We start from the raw sequence: 18051 nt of genomic DNA on the forward strand, positions 1-18051 counted from the left end.
ATTAATTATATATATAATTAATAAAATTATGTGAATGCATATGTCTATATATATACATAGAATACCCCAAGGAATTTATAATGGATGCACCACTTGCTTTGAAGAAGTTACCAGAATATCTTATCAAATTATCTCAAGCCTCTAGATCTAACTCTCAGTTTACAGAAGGAAGACAGAAGAACATATTTTTAAACACTACAGAGATACAAGCAGCAGAATAGAGACTTCGGGAGATATATAGTGTTTCTTAAACAACTTTTAAGGGAAAAGGAAGCAACTTATATAAAAGAGAGTTAGCAGACACATCAGCTAAATGCAATATATAGACTTTCTTTTGGTTCGATTTAAACAAACCAATTGTAAAAAAGACATAAGACCAAGGAAATTTTAACACCAGCTAGATATGTGATGTTATTAAGGAAAGATGTTAATTCCTTTGGGCGTTTTAGTGATTTTGAATGCCCCTAGGGGGCAGGGCCTTCCCCCTCCAAGCTTTCCGTGTGGCTGGTGGAGAGCAGAGACCAGGTGGGGGCTGAGCTAGTGGAGCCCAGTTTATTCTTTCAAGAGCATGGATGAATCATTTCTCCTCAAAATTGTTTGTATGTAAGATAGGATAAAACAGTTTGTTTTTTCCTCTACTACTTAACAAACTCAATACAGGATACTTCTGTGTCCAAATATGTGGGCTTCTCCCCCACACCCCACCCAGCAATAAGCAATTCTCTGACACCAGTTGAGTGTCCCATAATTCAAATCAGTTCTGACACTGTCTATCTGGAGTTAGTCGGATCCCTCAGGCCAGGGCTTAGTCTGTGACTGGCCTCACTTCTCATGCTAGCTGCAAATCCAGGCCTCAACCAGTTTTACATTATAGGTTCCCATGACCTTCTCCTTGGGGTTAATTATTTGTTAGAAATACTCACAGAACTCAGGGAAATGCTTTTCCAGCTTTTTCTTATTATAAAGGATATTACAAAGAGTACAAATGAACAGCCAGGTGAAGAGCTGCCCCGGCAAGTTCTCGAGGATGGAGCCTGGAACTTCCACACCATCTCTGGGCACACCTCCTTCCCAGCACCTCCATGTGTTCCCCAACCCAGAGGTCCTCCAAATCCCTTGGTTCAGGATTTTATGGGGACTTCATCACCAGGCTTAATAGATTATTAACTCAGTTGCCTGCTCCTCTCCCCTTCATTGAGAATGGGGAGGTGGGGCCCAAAGTTCTAAGCTTCCAATCTTGGTGTGCCATGACCTGCACGGCGGTTAATTCAGGAAACTAGATGAGAGACAATGGGGGATTAGAAATGACAAATAGACACACAATGAGAGGAAAAGCTGGGGCCTGTTGGATCACTAAACCCTAGTAGGAGATAGTGACCCAGATCAAGCTCAGCACATTTATTATATAGATTTTATCATTAAAGGGTTATTGTGAGAAAGTTTCTCCAAAACAAGTGAATACAAGGTCATAGGTATGAGCAGCCCAATAATGACTATCATAACTTTCCATCCCTGGGCAGCTGGTGTCTGAACCTCAAGGTCAAGAACTTGGCTGGCACAGAACCTCCTATTGAACAGGGCGTCACTATAGCAACTGGGCTATCTTTAATCATCACCTTCACACTGAAAGTTCCAAGGAGAGGCATTGCCTCTGTTTGCAGAACAGCTCAAGAATCACAATTTAGTCATTGCTCCCAACAACGGTGTGATCATTCTAGTGACTAGACCCCTCCTGGAGCCCATTAAGAGTTGCTTCATTAGATCAAAAGCTGCCCCCATGACCCAGGAAATTCCAAGGGAGTTAGGAATTCTGCGTCAGGAACCGGGGTCAAAAACCAAATATTGGAGGAAGATTCTCCTATCACCTCTATTGCTCAGGACATTGCAAGGGTTTAGAAGCTCTGTGCCCGTAACCAGGAACACAAACCAAAACGTACATACTTGTTGTTATAAATCACAACACCCGAGATAGGGAAAGGGGCCAGGGCCTTACTGAGGACTCACCTCCACAGGGAATCAAGACTCACACAAAGCCAGGGGTCTGTGATCCACATGCCTATGCTGTGTGGGCCGGGAGTGGTGGCAGGACTTTGGATCTAAGCTGAAGAGGATTCCACAGTGGCCGCAGTCTTTCCAGCTGGTGCTCATTCCCTGACAGCTGGAGAGGCAGCAGGGTTTGCAGAAACCCAAGCCCAGGCCTGAGTTCTCTTGGCAAGATGAGAGCTGACCCAGTCCTTTGCCTCTCCTGTGTCTCCTTCCAGCTGCAACAGCAAACGCTACCTGGAGAGACTCCCCAACACCAGCATCATCATCCCCTTCCACAACGAGGGCTGGTCCTCCCTCCTCCGCACCGTCCACAGCGTGCTGAACCGCTCACCCCCGGAGCTGGTGGCAGAGATCGTGCTGGTTGATGACTTCAGTGACCGAGGTAGGACCTGCCTCCCCCAGCCTGGGCTTCCCACACTCCCCCCAGCGACTCACAAAAGGGCTGGCACGGTTTCCCTTCTCTAGCTTATGGGCGACTACTTCTGAATGCTTACTACATTACTACATCCATGCCAGGGACTTTGCACCATACACAAATTATCTCATTTAGTCCTCATAATGACCTATCAAATGGATCCTATCTTTATCCCCTTAATATCAGTTAGAAATTCACAAAACTGCAAAGAATAGAACTTTGATTAGCAATAGCTCAAATGAGTGAAAGATCCATTCACTTTCCTATCTCTTTCTCATACTAAGAGATTCAGGACCCTTCAACTGGCTGTTTGAGCCTGTTCTAAAAGAACCAGGCCTTTTCTCTCTTCTTGCTTCCTCATTCTCATGGTCACAAAATGGGCTGCTGAACCTCTGAAAGCTCTGCCTTTCAGGCAGGAGAAGGAGAAAGGACAAAGGATACACATTTTGTCTTTTTATTCAGGAAAGTCTCCCCAAAGACTTTTGGCCAGAATCCTGACATCTGGTCGCCTCCATCTGCGTGGGTGACTGAGAACATAAGTGTTTTGTGTTTTGGTCTCTGAAGTAGAGGTAGGGGAGGGAGAAGTGAGACAGAGATGTTAAGTCAAGTCCCCCGTAGCCCTTGCTCTGCCACTTTATGGAAAATAGACCCAGGGAGGACAAGTGACTTAAACTTGGTCACATGGATCTTAGAAGGTAACTTGGCGATGGAGCCATGGCAGTCTGGCCCCAAGCACATGACTTAAACACGTGCAGAGCTCTTGGTTGTGACACTCCCTGTGGAATATCTTTCAGTTTGGGGTTTGGGGGACACATGTGGTACCAAAGATGAGATCCTAAAAAACCGCCCTCCAGCTGACAAGCTCCAGCTTGGTCTTTGCACCAAGGCCTTGACAGCTGCCGTGGAGCCTAGAGACTCTCCTTCCTCGGCTCATGCCTCACAGAGGCACTAATAAGCCGCACAGAGGGGGTTGAGTATGATCACAGTTGACAGTTTCAGGGGCAGCTCACCTGCCTGAGCCCCATTTTAATACAACTTTTGATTTCATGCCTAGCCCAGGGTCTCTGTAGTCACACACATACACAGCCCGGTACTTACCAGGCTGTAAAGTCTGCCCTGGCTCTTGACACACACTCTTTCTCATGGCACTCCTGACTTTTAACTCCATCACAGTAGAATTAAAATCCTTACCTGTGTAGGTCATTGGTTTGTCATGTGTCTCCCCAACTAGACCATCCACTGTGTCCACCCAGTGCTGTCAGTGAGCCCCTGGATGGGAGTGTGCCTTCCTCACCTCTGTCTTTAGCAGAGGGCCTGGCAATAGTTATGTCTCAGATCCTGCTCCTCCCACCTACTAGCTCTGCAGCCTTAACCCAGGCACCTAACCTCTCTGTGCTCCTGTTTCCTAGTCTGTAAGGTGAACTGCAGTAGTGCCGACTACTCTTAGAGACTGTGGCTGCTACATGACTTAGAGACGTAAAGTGCCTGGCACAGAGCAAACATTAAGAATAAACATTAAGCTTGCTACGATCCTATTGCTGGGATGATTTGTGGCTGGTTTGCAGGAGAGCCAGAGAAGAGTGCACAAACATGGAGATAAGGCACAGTCTCCCCTTCCTGAGGGTGAATGTGTTTGCAAATTGTGAAGCACTAAAGGAATGGGCTGTCGCTCACCTTCCACCTTCCACTAAATCATGCCCCTGTCTCTTCACCCTAACAGTAGCCACCATTTAGGGGACCATTTGGATGTGCCAGGCCTATACTGTATCTGACTTGTTCTTGACAACCACCCTGGGGAGGCTTTGGGACCCCAGTCTCAGGTGAGGAGCCTGGGTTTCGCCACGTGCCTAGAATCACACATGCTGAGCGCCCATGGACGCCAACGGCCAAGCTCTGCGGCAGCCTGGAGGTCCCTCTCTCCTGCTCTCCTTTCGCCAGCCTCCTCTCCCATCCTCGTCCTTCTCCCAGTCTGCGCCCCCACTCACAGGCCAGGCACTCAGTGCCCGGCAGTGCACAGGAGAAGGTACGAGGGATCATGGCTCAAGCGATGCGCTGGTTTTCTGCAGTGTGGACAGCCCCGTCCCTCGGGGCCCCGCTGAGCCTCTGCTGGGGGTGGCTGCCTCCTCCCGGAGCAGGCCAAGCTCCATCCCGCCCTGGATCCACATGTGCCGCGCCTCTGCCTGGGCACCTCTGCTCCGCCACTTGGACGCTGGCCCCTTGGACAGTCCTGGGCTAGGCCCCGCCCATATCGGGAGGCGGTTCTCCCTTATGATGACGCAGCTCTCGGGGTACCTCTTACAGAGGTCCCTCCAGACTGTCGCTGGTCTAGAAGTAGATGACTAACAAACACGTGTGCCTTAGGGAATAAACGAGGGTAGGAGAGGGAAGATGGCAGCTGTAGCCAACTCAGAAAACCATCACCAGTGACAGGCGTCTGCAGCGTGGCCGTTCCTATGGTGACTGGTGCCGCCCACGTCTTCAAGCTTCAGGCCCCCTCTGCTTCCTGAGAGCTGTTTTTCTGAAGCACTGGCTGCCCTGATGGACCCCAGCACTAAGCAACACCCCATTGAGCACCCCAGGGCATCTTCCAGATTAGAAACAAGCACTACTCCTTAACCAGTTAGAAAGAGTTTCAATACCTTCAGGGAGCGCTGTGGTGGGGTGGCAAACCTCACAGGCACAGTTGTGTCCAGGTGCCTCTCCTGGCCTGGTCTTATTTGCTATATGAAAAAAGTGTTCCCTGGGAGGAGCTCTACTGCTTAAATATGTGTAAAGCCACATATGGAACTCAACCTGCCCGTTTTTCAGATGGGAAACTTGAGGCCTGGAACAGTAGACAGACAGAAATAAGAGCACACAGCTAGCTGGTTGCAGAGGAAGGACAAGAACGTGTCCCTGGGCTCCTAGTGCAGCCCTGGCCCTCCTCATCTCGGAGGTTAGGTGACCCATCTGTAGAAGGGTATTGCTCCTTCCTGTTCCCAAGGACACTTCCCAATAAACTACTTTCCCAATGGATTGAAGAGCTGACTTCTTGCTAAAACAAGCTCATTATTGGCTGCAGCCAGTTCAGGATTCTAATGGTTTGCACCTCTAACATTCCATTTTCATTGACAGCCTGCTTGGTTGTAAAGATAACAACACAGCCCTCCCCCAAAAAGACTGTATCAAACTTGCCCGAGGGAAAAAAAAAATGCATGTCCTAAAGATGACATTCTCCCCATGCCTCTGTTTCTCCAGAGCACAAAAATATGAATTCAATGTGGTGCTGTTCACACACCTCCTCTCTGAGAGGAGAACAAGCACGGGCCCATTTTATAGATGAGAAGAGAACCAAGGCCCCTGACCACTGCCCTCTTCCAGAAATCAGGCCTGGACTCAGCAGAGAACCCTCTACCTCGCACCCCTCGGTCCTGCACATCAGCGCTCAGATTTTGCGACCTGCATTTTTCAGAAAAGTAATCATTACTCTTGTTCCAAGATGGAATTCTCAAGGCGGCTCTGGAAGAAAACTTACTCAGCAGTGATTGTTTTAAAAATGAGATTTGGGAGAAACGATTTCAGAATTATGGAGAGGCCTGTCTAAAGTACAGCAAATATGGGCCATCATGAAAGACGGATTTCTCTGGGCCCAGTTAGCAAAGGCCGCGTTGAGTTGAAATTCATAGATGCTAACTACAGGCTAGATTGGTGCTGCCCGGTGGAAGGCATTTTCCTCCTAAATGAGTCTCCCCCAGCATCCCCAGGGCAAGTAATTATAATTCAGCTGAGGGTCGAGACCTAGGCAGAAGACAAAATCGGAACAGGTGAATTCTTGAAATAAGATCCAGAGCTTTGCACAGGCAGCATCAGAGACCAGAGTGGAGGCAAGCTCTGGCACCAGGGTCACCCTGGCCAGCCTTGCAAATAGCATACTCCAGAGTTTTCCAGAGGTCTCCAAAAGCTCATCGAATGTATAAGCTCTGCTTGGGATTAGGAGGACTTTCAGGTGATTTTGCACTGATGGGAGACACAGGAAGGTCAAAGGCCAGCTTACATTGCCCGGGTGGCCAATTTCTATTAGGAAAAGCAAGAGAGATTTTTTTTTGATTATTCCTTTTATTCTTCTGCTTCCCCCCCCACCCCCCACCGTTGAACAGGATTAGTTTTCCAGAAAGATGGGCTATGTGGTCATGGAAAGGGTTGTTTCTGGGTGAGTGCAGACTGTCTGGGTTGATGAGGTTCAGAGGTGGGAAGCTGTGGTACGGATCTCTTTGATGGCACTTTCTATGGCTCTGTCCCCATCTACACAGAGACAAACAAAAAGGTACCCAGGGAAGTTTCCCCACAGGAAGTTCTCAAGGGGGTGTCTGCAGGGCTGCTGAGAGGTCATAGGAGTGATTGGTGCTGGAGTGAGCATTGCCAGCTTGTCAACTCTCATGGTAGGGACACTCACTGAGGAACCAGGGTCCAGGGTCCCCTTCCCTGTCATGGCTCTTTGCCATGACTGCACTGTCACACCACACAGGTCATGGGAGCACACTACGGAAGCCCATTGTATCCTGCCCTGCTTTACATTTCACAGTCCCGCCCTGGACAATGCCCAGAAAGCACCTAGGCCTCACTTCTCGCCACCTCTCCCGCAGCCTTAGTTTGCTTCCAGCACCACTATTGGAATGCCATCCCCCACTTCCATTTTATTAGTTGGGATCTTTCACCTTTTTCAAGTTTTGTACTCCTCAGATTTGTCTTGATTTATCAAAAAAAAATTTATATTTATATGTTCAACAATATTCATGAAATGACTCTCTTGTCAGATGCTGTGCTGGGTTCTGGGGATACAGGGATATAAAATAGGCTCCTAGCCAGGCATAGTGTGCATGTAATCCCAGCAGCTTGGGAGGCTGAGGCAGGAGGATCGCAAAATCAAAGACAGCCTCAGCAACTTAGCAAGACCCTAAGCAACTTAGCGAAACCCAGTCTCTAAAAAAAAAAAAGTTTAAAAGGCTGGGGATATGGCTCAGTGGTAGAGGGCCCCTGGGCTCAATCCCTGGTACTTCTACTACTAATAATAACAATAAAATAAAATAAAACCATAAGATAGGCTTCCCTCAAAGGCTTCCCTCCAGCTGGGGAGAGAGACAAGGTAAGGGACAATTATAAGACCATGGAATGCCTGCTGCCTGGTGGAGTCCAGGTACCGTGGAGCAGAGGTGATGGGGGAGACTTCCCAGAGAAGAGGTGGCTAAGCTGAATCTGAAGGGAGACATACATATTACTCCTGGGAAAGGGAAGGGGAGAATATTCCAAGCAGAGAGACAAGACAAATTCAGACTGAGAGGAAGTACAGACAGAGCCACCCATGACCTCACCACCTGGAGCCATTACTATGATATTTAAATAGTTAGATGCCACCACCCTATTTTTTAAAAGAATTCATTTTTAAGGCAGTTTAGGTTTATAGCAAAGCTGAGCTGAAAGTACAAAAAGCTTATCATATACCCCTCAACACCCCCCCCCAAAAAAAACATAGACTGCCCTCATCAAAGACCCCATACCAGAGTGGTACATATGTTACAATTGAGGGACCTACATCAACACCTCATTAACCCCTAAAGTTCATAGTTTTATTAGGGTTCACTCTTGGTGTTGTGCATTCTATGGGTATAGACAAATGTATAATGGCATGTATTCACCATGATAATATACAAAACAGTTGCCCTCCCCTAAAAACCCTTCGTGATCCACCTATTCAGCCTTCCCTCCCTTGATCCCTGGCAACCCCTGGATTTTTTACTATCTCTGTAGTTTTACTGTTTTTCCAGATTGCATTAAGATTTGTGCAGCATGTTTGCTTTTCAGATTGGCTTCTTTCACTGGTAATGGACACTTAAGTTTCATCTCTGTCTTGCCTGGCTTGAAAGCTCATTTCATTTTAGCACTAATATCGCATGGTCTAGATGTTCCATGTTTATCCCATTCACCTACTGAAGAATACTTTGATTGCTCCCAATTTGAGGCAATTATTAACAAAGCTACTATAAATATTTGTGTACAGGTTTTGGGGTAAACATAAGTTTTCAGTTCCCTGAGGTAAATGCCCAAGAGTGTAACTGCAGATCAAATGGTAACAGTAGCTTGGATTGCATTTGAAGCATCAAAAGCTGTGATGTTAGTATGTTTCCTTGTATAAGAAACCACCAAATTGTCTTCCAAAGTGCCTGTACCATTTTGCATCCCCACCAGCAATGAACGAAAGTTCCAGTTGTTCCACATCCTTATCCAGCATTTGGCAGTGTTAGTGTCTGGGATTATTGTTGTTCTAATAGATATATAGTAGTATCTCATTATTTTAATTTGAATTTCCTACTGACATATGATACAAAGCATCTTTTTTATGTTCCTCTTTGTAACTTGCAAAGTTTGTTTCATTTCCTGTTTTTTTTTTATTTCTGTTTTCCTAGTCATACCCTCCTAGTTCCCCGTCAGCCTCATCCCAACTGAGGTAACTAATGATGGCAGTCTATACCTTCCAGATCATCCTGCACAGTTGCTAATCTGTAACACCCTGTAATAACAGGAACTCACATTTATTGAGCTTCTAATACGTGCTTAGAGCATCTGCTCATTCATCATCACAGCTCATGGCAGGTTGTCATAGCCAGGGTGGAAACCACTGGTCCCAATGATCTCTTTTATTTTTACAGTCAAATTTTTTACTGATGATAAAACTGAGACATAGAGAAGTTAAGTTGCTGATGGGTACTTGGCTCTAAGAGGCAGAGCTCTGATTTTAAAATCATGAATTCTGATTCTAGAACATTCATTCATTCCTAATTTTCATATCTCTCTCTATATATATTTTTATAATTAGGTTCATACTCTATACATTACTGTACACATTACTCTACAACTCCTGTTTCTCCCCTGTGTGTGTCACAGAAGTCCTTTAGGACAATAATAGAAAACATATCTAACTCATTTGGATTGTTGCTGTTGTTGTTAGTTATATATGACCGTAGAATGTAGTTTGGTATAGCATACATGTATGGAGTATAACTTCTCATTCTTCTGATTGTATGTGATGTAGAATTACATTGGTCGTGTAATCATATATACATATATGAAAGTAATGTCCTATTCTACTCTCTTTCCTATTCCCATTCCTCCTCCCTTCCCTTTATTCTTCTTTGTCTAATCCAAAGTACTTTTATACTCATTTGGTTTTAATAGCTAGATAATACTCCACAGAGTGAATCTGAATTCAGACCCTTTTCATAGTACCCTTATATAGTTGACACACAATCAGACGTAATTTTGTATCCGGTTTCTTTCACTAAACTTTTCTGCAGTCATTTCCCTTTGCATTGTGAAATGACTACCTCACCTCGTCTTCCCCAAGTCAAAAATCAAAATGGAGGCAGAAGACAGATGAGGCCAGAGTATCAGGAGTGTTGTAGCAGAGGCCAGTACAGAGAACCCAGCCTGGGTCTCTTCCTACCACGTTCTCCTGAACTGACTGACCCAGGGACAAGCCTAGCCCCAGAAGCCAGGGCCCAGGCAGAGCAGACCTTCTGCCAACATGCATGCTACAGTGACCCATGTGCTTCAGCCTGCCCAGCCTCACCCACCAGGCCACCTTGACATGATACAGGGTTCCCTGTTCACACACATGAAAGCATGGGAAGAAGTTCTACCTTATGGATGGTAAAACTGAGAGAGATTGTTGGTAGGTGTCAAAACGATGCTGAAAATAGTCTCCTCCTGGGTGATAACCACATTCGATAGGAGGGATTGGTCTTCCAGGCTATTAGTTGTGTAATATTGAAAATCTTGATCCTAAGTATCAATCTCTGGGGCATGTTGCCATTAAGAAAATCAACAGGCCTTCTCTATTCTCTTCTCCTTTAATATTTTGACATCCACAACACTTCTTCCTCGGACTCCAAAGGAGAGAACCGCTAAGAAGATTAAAGCTCTTACAGAATATCAATTAGTTAGTAATGAAGGAAATCTATAAACCTTTTGGTGGATAGCTGGCAGGAACACAGGATGCTGGAGTCGATAAATTGATGGGATATTTTGTGCATCTTTTTAAAAGGTAGGATTTTGTGAATTGAGCACTGTATAAATGATTTACTGTGAGAGCAAAAAAATCAAATAAGTAGCTTGGATTGCATCTGAAGCATCAAAAGCTGTGATGTTTGGGAAAGAATCGTTTCTCTAGTGGAAAATAGCTGTGTTATATATTTCAGAAAGGTGACACTCCTAATGCAGCAGCTAAATCTGCTACATTTTAAAAACTTGGCACAAGGGAAACTGCTAAATCGTGGATATTCTCCTGATTTTCTTCTGAGGGTTAAAGTCTAACCTTTCCCAATGTTTTAGTGTTTCCCTCAAAGCATGATGAGGAGAAGCAAAACCCAACGTAGCATGGCATTGGAGGTCCTCGGAATAAGGTCCCCAGGGAGAGGGCAGTGAAACTGCCCCCTTGCATCCAGTCTGTCTTCAGAAAGCCCCTGGGCCTTTCCGCCAGCCAAGGTCTGACGTGCATTGCTATTTACCCAGGGTCTAAAAGAAGATGAGATTTAAGACTGAAATGAAAGTAAAAGGTTCCTTAATATCTACCTTGGTCCAGTACAAGCCCCCCAGGTGCTAGTCTGTGTCATTCACTTTTAGCTCGGTAAGTGGGGAGCCGGCGGGTTGTGATTTTGTCAGCCTCACAGAGGGAAATAAGCAATAATAGCAATAATAGTAATGCTTCCTAGCACCTGTGTGGCGCTTGTCGGGTGCCACGTACTGTTGCAAGCAACTTCAACACCTTACCTCTAATTTTACAGGAAGACTCTAAATAGCTAATACTTGCCTAAAGGGAAAATTCATATTTAAAGGAGTTCAAACCAGGGTATAAGAAAACTCCTTCCCCTCTCCTAAATAAAACAACAATAGCAAAAACTCTTAGGTAAAGATATGAAATATTCAATCATGATATTTGATCCATGTCCATATATCTAATAGATGTTTTCCTAGTCTCATTAATTACAAATATTAGCCGAATTCTCTATAGCATCTGTTCTAACAGATTACTGAAGTACATTGGCTTAAAACTAGGCACATGCTCTAACCTACAGCCCAACATCAAACCCATAGAAGCTTCCAGGTGAACCAGTTGCCAACAGAGGGACTTCAGGGATCCACCCCACTTGCCCTGCAGAACTTCCAGCCCCTAAAACATTCAAGCACACCTTAACAGACTCCAGAAACCTGACGTCGGGGCCAATTTTGGTTTGACTTGAATCCAGAAGCCCCTTCAGAGCTGTTAACATTGGAGGCCTAAAATGCTGCAAGTATTCATGGCCAAAAATAAGCAATGCTTGACATTTCTGAAGATCAGGGAGGCCAAATCCACACATTTACACATCGCCTGTTCCAAAAGTTTTTTTAAAGAAGAAAATTGCAGCGCTGTAAATCGATTAGCATTCATGGGTGTTGAAAGTTTCATTTCTCTTTTCTGTATTTTTCTCATGTTTTACTACCTCAAATCGACAAATCTTATGAAAATGTAATTTTTGCAGCATTATGTAGAATAGAGATATAGGCATGTGTAAAAGCCACAGTAATATCCCTCCCTCTTAGAGATTTAGTGATGTTGGTTCCCATAAAGTATTAACAGATGTGCATTGCTTTTTCTAACCTCTGGGGATCCTTGTGAACACTAAGTTCCTTCTAAAAGTCCAAACTGCTCATTCCTCTTAGAATGATTTTTTAAACTTAGTTGTTTGCAAATAAATAAAATTTTATTTAAATACAGACCTCCTGAGATGCCCATATTATTTGTAAGGAACTTCAAGATAACTAATAACTTCCCATTGTCTATTATTGGTTCTCCACTCCTGGGCCCACTAATGAATGGGATTTGTTGGTCATTGCTAATAATCTGCCATGAGGGTGAAAACAGGTGGAATTAGAAAGCTCTGCTTTCTGCCCAGTCTTTTCAAGAGCAGATATTTTTCCCCCTAGATGCTGACAGAATGTGGTCTAGAATGTTCTCAGTAATAACTACACTCCAGCCTCTGATCATGGAGAACTCAGGCTAACAGCTGCTTCCTGAAGCTCCACCAACAGCCAGCAAATCTGTTCTAACCAGACAGGAGAACCATCCTGACCTCTCCCAGTCAACACGTTCCCCCTGCCATAAGACAGCTCCAAAGCAGAGCTGAAAACAGCCCTCCTTCCTGAGCAGAGGTGGCTCCAAGTACATTTTCTTTATAGTGGACACAGAACCAGGTCTGCTCCCACAGCCCCATGGCAAGGTGAGGCGCACAGTCAGGTTGCTGAATCCTCACTCGCACCTGCTTCTCATCATGCCACCTGGGTTCAGCCTGAATCCAGATATGCTTCAGGCCAGACTTCATCCACCCCATCCCAAAAGCTCTACCTTCTCTTCTCTTGTAAATTAGTCAGAGTTGCTTTTCTTCCAGCCCAAAAGCCATTGCTGCTGGCTTCCTTTCATGTGCTGGGTGAGGATTATGTGAGATAATGTGTTGTGACAGGGCCTGGCACCAGGTCAGCATTCAGGGAATGATTATTGTTAATGATGCTGCTGTTAATAATGGTGCTCCTTTTTATTACAACTAACGGGAACGTGGAGCTACCCCGTCCACCTCAAAGTCTCATTACAGGGATTAGATGAAACTAGAGAGTGAAATTGCTTTAATGAGCTAAAAAGCACAATAAGGACATAGAAGAGGCTGCAGGTTTCCACAGAAAGAAAAAACCCTGAGAACGTTCAATTTGGTGGCCAAAAACAAGTGACCTCAGAGGTGCTAACCTGGAGTGTGTCCCCATCAGTCTCCACCTTCTAATGGATTCAAGCAGTGGCTCTTCTGCATATCTTCTGCATATCATCAGGACCAGGACCTTGCAGGAGCTGGCAAGGTTACCAGGACCCACCCACAGCAATTCTGACTCAGTGAATCCCAGCATCTGCATTCCTAACAGATGCTCCACATTATTTTGGTGAGATTAGGGAAGGGGATGTAGTTGAGTGGCAGAGCACTTGCCGAGCATGTGCAAGGGTCTGGTTTGGATCCCCTGCATTGCAAAAAAAAAAAGAAAAGAAAAGGAAGAAAACACTGGGTCACAGGCACAGCAGGCCACTGTGTGTGCCTTGTGGCCTATGTGGATGGTGATACCCTGGGATCCTGTACCCTGCATCATCATTTGTGCAAAAATACATGGCTCATATAGGAGGAGATAAGGTACCTTCAGCCTCAGCCAGACCCCTGGTTTCCTGAACGCCTTGTTGTAAATCATTGTTCCACTGCAACAGGCCTGTGTGGATTTACAGTCCCACATTTAATTTCAACCACTATTCATTAATCCTGATGATCTCACTTAAATTATTAAACAGTCATACTCCAATTTTGAGGACACTAATTATATCCTTGAGAGGCTGTTATTATCTGGATGATCAGATAGACTCAACCAACACTAGACTGTTTTCTTCCCAGTCAGCAGAATTTTATATTTTTTCAGAGTCAGGACTATGTATATTTCATATAACAATATCTCAGAGCTAATTTATGAAAAATACTAGAGCAGGAGGTCTTAAACTGATGTGTTTAAGAATCACCCAGGAGGCCTGGCACAGTGGTGCACTCCTGTAATCCCAGCAGCTCTGGAGGCTGAGATAGGAGGATTGTGAGTTCAAAGCCAGCCTCAGCAATGGTGAAGCACTAAACAATTCTGTGAGTCCCTATCTCTAAATGAAATGCAAAATAGGGCTGGGGATGTGTCTCAATGGTTGAGTGCTCCTGAGTTCAATCCCTGGTACACCCCCCCCAAAAAAAAGAATCACCCAGGAAGTGTGTGTCACAGGCAGATTCCCAGGTTCTCAGTATAGATGGAGCCCAGGCCTCTGCTTCATAACCAGCAGTCTGGGGTGCAGATACAGGTGGTCCTGGAATCTGGAGATGAGAAAGTCTGTCTTAAGTGTTAGCACTGGAAGCAACTAGAACAGCATTTGACTAAAAAATTATTTATATATATAAATACACACACATATGTATAACAGATAAATATGTATGTATGTATATATATATATATATATATATATATATAGAGAGAGAGAGAGAGAGAGAGAGAGAGAGAAGAGTGAAGAGAACAGTCCCTTCCTTCATCAAAAGAGAATTAAAGCCCAGAGAGGGTGCAGCTCTTTTGAGAACCCCGCAGCAGAGACACCACCTATATCTCTGACCTCATTTGTAAGGATCAAATGAGATAATAGATGGGAAAGCACTTTGGAAAGTATTCAGCACTCGATAAATAAGAGGAGGCACTATTATTTTCAAGCTGGAATGGCCTTGTGACAGAAATGGCTTGGTACTTTCTCTCTAAATTACCATAATCACCTGTAGGAGGCCCAACCAAGCCCATGATTCTAAATTCACCAGGCATGAAATAAATTCCTCCTGAAATGTGCAATAAATTTTTGGTGGCGGGGAGAATGTGCTTGGGGCCCATCCTGATCCTCCGTGGGAAGCTTCCTGCCTTTTCTGTTATCCAGTTCGGTCTGCTCTGGTGCAGATCACATCTCCTCCAAACTCTGGGCACCTGGCTTAAAAGCCCTGCTCTCTAGCACACAGAGTCCCAGCCTTTCTTGGAATGTGAAACTCTCCTGTGAGCATTTTTGCCCTCAAACGTCCTTCATATGAGCCCACCCTGACCACTGTCACACTTTGGGAACAGAACAATTCCAATCAAAAGCACCTCAGGGGGCTGGGGATGTGGCTCAAGCGGTAGCGCGCTCTCCTAGCGTGTGTGCGGCCCGGGTTCGATCCTCAGCACCACATACAAATGAAGATGTGTCCGCCGAGAACTAAGAAAAAATAAATAAAAATGTTAAAATTCTCTCTCTCTGTCCCCCTCTCTCTGTCTCACTTTCTCTTTAAAAAAAAAAAAAATACCCCTAAATAAATAAATAAATAAATAAATAAATAAAGCCAGCCGGTGGAAACAGCTCAGTGGCAGAGTGTCCCTGGGTTCCAGCCCCAGTAGCCACAGGGATATGGAGAATTACTAATTTAAAAAAAAAAAAAAAAAAGCACCTCAGGTCTTGGTTCTTTGAGCTCTGTACACTCATCTGCTTGGGTTTGCTGCTGGTACACCTTAAGGCCACATCACTAAAGCTGATGGCCGTGTCACTAAGCCTGATGGCTATCTCTGTGTACCTGTGCTGTTTACCCTGCTGTGTCATGATCAATAGGACAGCTCTCAAGAAAGCATTTCCTCATTGCATTAAATCACTCTTTTCTCATGGTCCACCCAGGGTCCACTTCCACCCTAAACTTCTCATGACTCCCTCAGGTTTTGGAAGACCCCATTTGTATCCTCACCCTCAAATTCCTTCCATTGGAAAAAAAATTTCTAAAATATGGGGTAACTGAGCAAGCTCAAGAACCGTCACTCTGGCTCTATTCACATTTCAACCTTTATTTTAAAATATTTCTTCCACACTCCTACGGATTCTCTCTCTTAGCATGTTCTACATACGTGAAACCTCAAGTTCAAGCTTTTGCAAGTTACCCACATACAAAGTCTATTTTTAAATCAGGAGAAATAGGGCGTTCCACTGATGATCGAAGCTTGAATGTTCCCAGGCAGCAGGACTTCAGAATCCAGGGGATTTCTGCACTGCTTTCAGGAACTGGCACCCAATATGTATGTTAGGGAAGAGAATGTGCAATTAGGGATTTGCCTAAGGTCGTATGGCTGTTTAATGATGGGTGTCCTCTGCACTCAGGGAGCACCTGTTGCTGGCCAGCCACAGCCCTACAAGCTGCCAGTCCCCTCCAGAAATCAATACACAGCTCCCCAAAGTCCAGGCTGTCCCTAGGGTCTCTGCTGTTCCTGCAGGGTCCTCCATTGAGCTCAAGGGCAAGGCCACCAGCAGCAGACGTGGACGCTGTGTCCTTTTCTATTCCCTCACTGAAAATATGCATCAAATATCAGCCACAGCTCATCCTTCCCCACCCTAGCTTTATGCAAATATAGCTATATTTGCATATATTTATAGCTAAATATAGTTGACAAATAAAAACTACATTAAAGTTGTACACCACAATGATTTCATACACACTGTGAATACAGTACCGAAATCGAGTTCATTAACACGTCCATCGCCTCACATAATCACCTTTTTCTGTGTGGTGAGAATGCTTAAGATTGGTTCTTTTAGAAAATTTCAAGTGTGTGATCCAGTGTTATTAGCTGTGGTCATTATGCTGTACATTAGGTCTCCAGAACTTACTCAGCTTATAACAGAAGGTTTGTCCCCTTTAACAAACATCTCCTGTTCCCCACCCTCTGGCCTCTCAGGTTTCCCACTCTGCTCTCTGTTACTGAGCTGAGCTTTTTTTAGATTTCACATGTAGATATGAGATCACAAAGTATGTGTCTTTCAGCATCTGGATTATTTTAATTAGCATAATGTCTTCCAGGTTCATCTGTGTTCTTGCAAATGGCAAGATTTCCTTCTTCTTTAACACTGAATAATATTCCTCCGTGTGTGTGTGTGTCTATATACATTTACATTTTCTTTATCCATTCATCTATCAATGGACATCTAGATTTCCATAACTTGGCTATTTTGAGTATTTCTGCAATGAACAGGAAGCACAGACATGTCTTCAGGATAAGGATTTTATTCTCTTTGGATATGTACCCAGAAATGAGATTGCTAGATTGTTGGGTAGCTCTGTTTTTAATTTTTTTAGGAACCTCCATACTGCTTTCCATAATGACTGTCTGGGAAACATAAGCCAAAGATCATCCTTGAATCCATTTCTTGACTAGTGTGGTCAAATATCTGCCCCATTTGCATGTCCTAGCTAATTGTGAACTCAGCACATGCAGTACAGACTCTGAGCAGGGATGATCAGCACTGTCAGTTCTTTGGACATATCCACGTGTGCTGTGTCTATACCAGCTTAACTTCAAGAGCCCACCTGGGCAGTACCTGGAACCAAATTTTATGACCACCAATTCCTCTATAGATGCTGCTGCTTTGATAATAGTGTGAAATCGCACTTGATACAAATTAAAAAAAAAATAAACTAAATGTAGGACTTAAACCTAAAGTTGCTTGGGCTTTGAATCCTTGAGTCCTAAGAACCCAAACTCTAATCAGATGGCAGGATGACATGGAGCTAGTGCTCAACCTCATGCACCTCCAAGAACAAACTTGGGCTGCTTCTGCAGAGAACTGTGCAGGTTAATTGAGATACTGCACATAGAGCACTCAGAACAGTGCTTGGCTCAGAGTAACCCCAACCTTGATGCCACAGCATTCCTTGACAGGAAATTCACCTGGTCATCTGTCCCTTCTTTTTCCTTCATCTCCCATTTTTAGATATGCCTTGGAGACTCCACACTGAAGATATGACTGTTAATAATAACCCATGAAACAAAAATAATAAATGCCACCATTTATTAATATGTGCTAAGAACTTCTAACTCACAGCCTCCCTGAATGCTATGAGATCAGCATTGTCATCTGATGTTACATATGATGGGACTGGGGTTAGGAAAGTCCCAACCAGAGAGATAGCCAG

The 18051-nt window shown here is 44.6% G+C and overlaps 1 protein-coding gene across 3 annotated transcripts in view; it reads left to right on the plus strand.

Annotated features, from left to right (window-relative positions):
* The window catches only part of Galnt10 (polypeptide N-acetylgalactosaminyltransferase 10), a 238707-nt gene that overhangs the window by 133885 nt on the left and 86771 nt on the right, over window positions 1–18051 (plus strand). For all 3 annotated transcript variants that reach the window (XM_078051408.1, XM_078051395.1, XM_078051402.1), the window contains exon 4: window positions 2262–2428. In XM_078051408.1, the coding sequence (XP_077907534.1) occupies window positions 2262–2428 (167 nt within the window). The remainder of the gene's footprint in view (window positions 1–2261; window positions 2429–18051) is intronic.

This window comes from Ictidomys tridecemlineatus, chromosome 1, assembly GCF_052094955.1.
Source record: "Ictidomys tridecemlineatus isolate mIctTri1 chromosome 1, mIctTri1.hap1, whole genome shotgun sequence".
Taxonomy (NCBI): Eukaryota; Metazoa; Chordata; class Mammalia; order Rodentia; family Sciuridae; genus Ictidomys; species Ictidomys tridecemlineatus.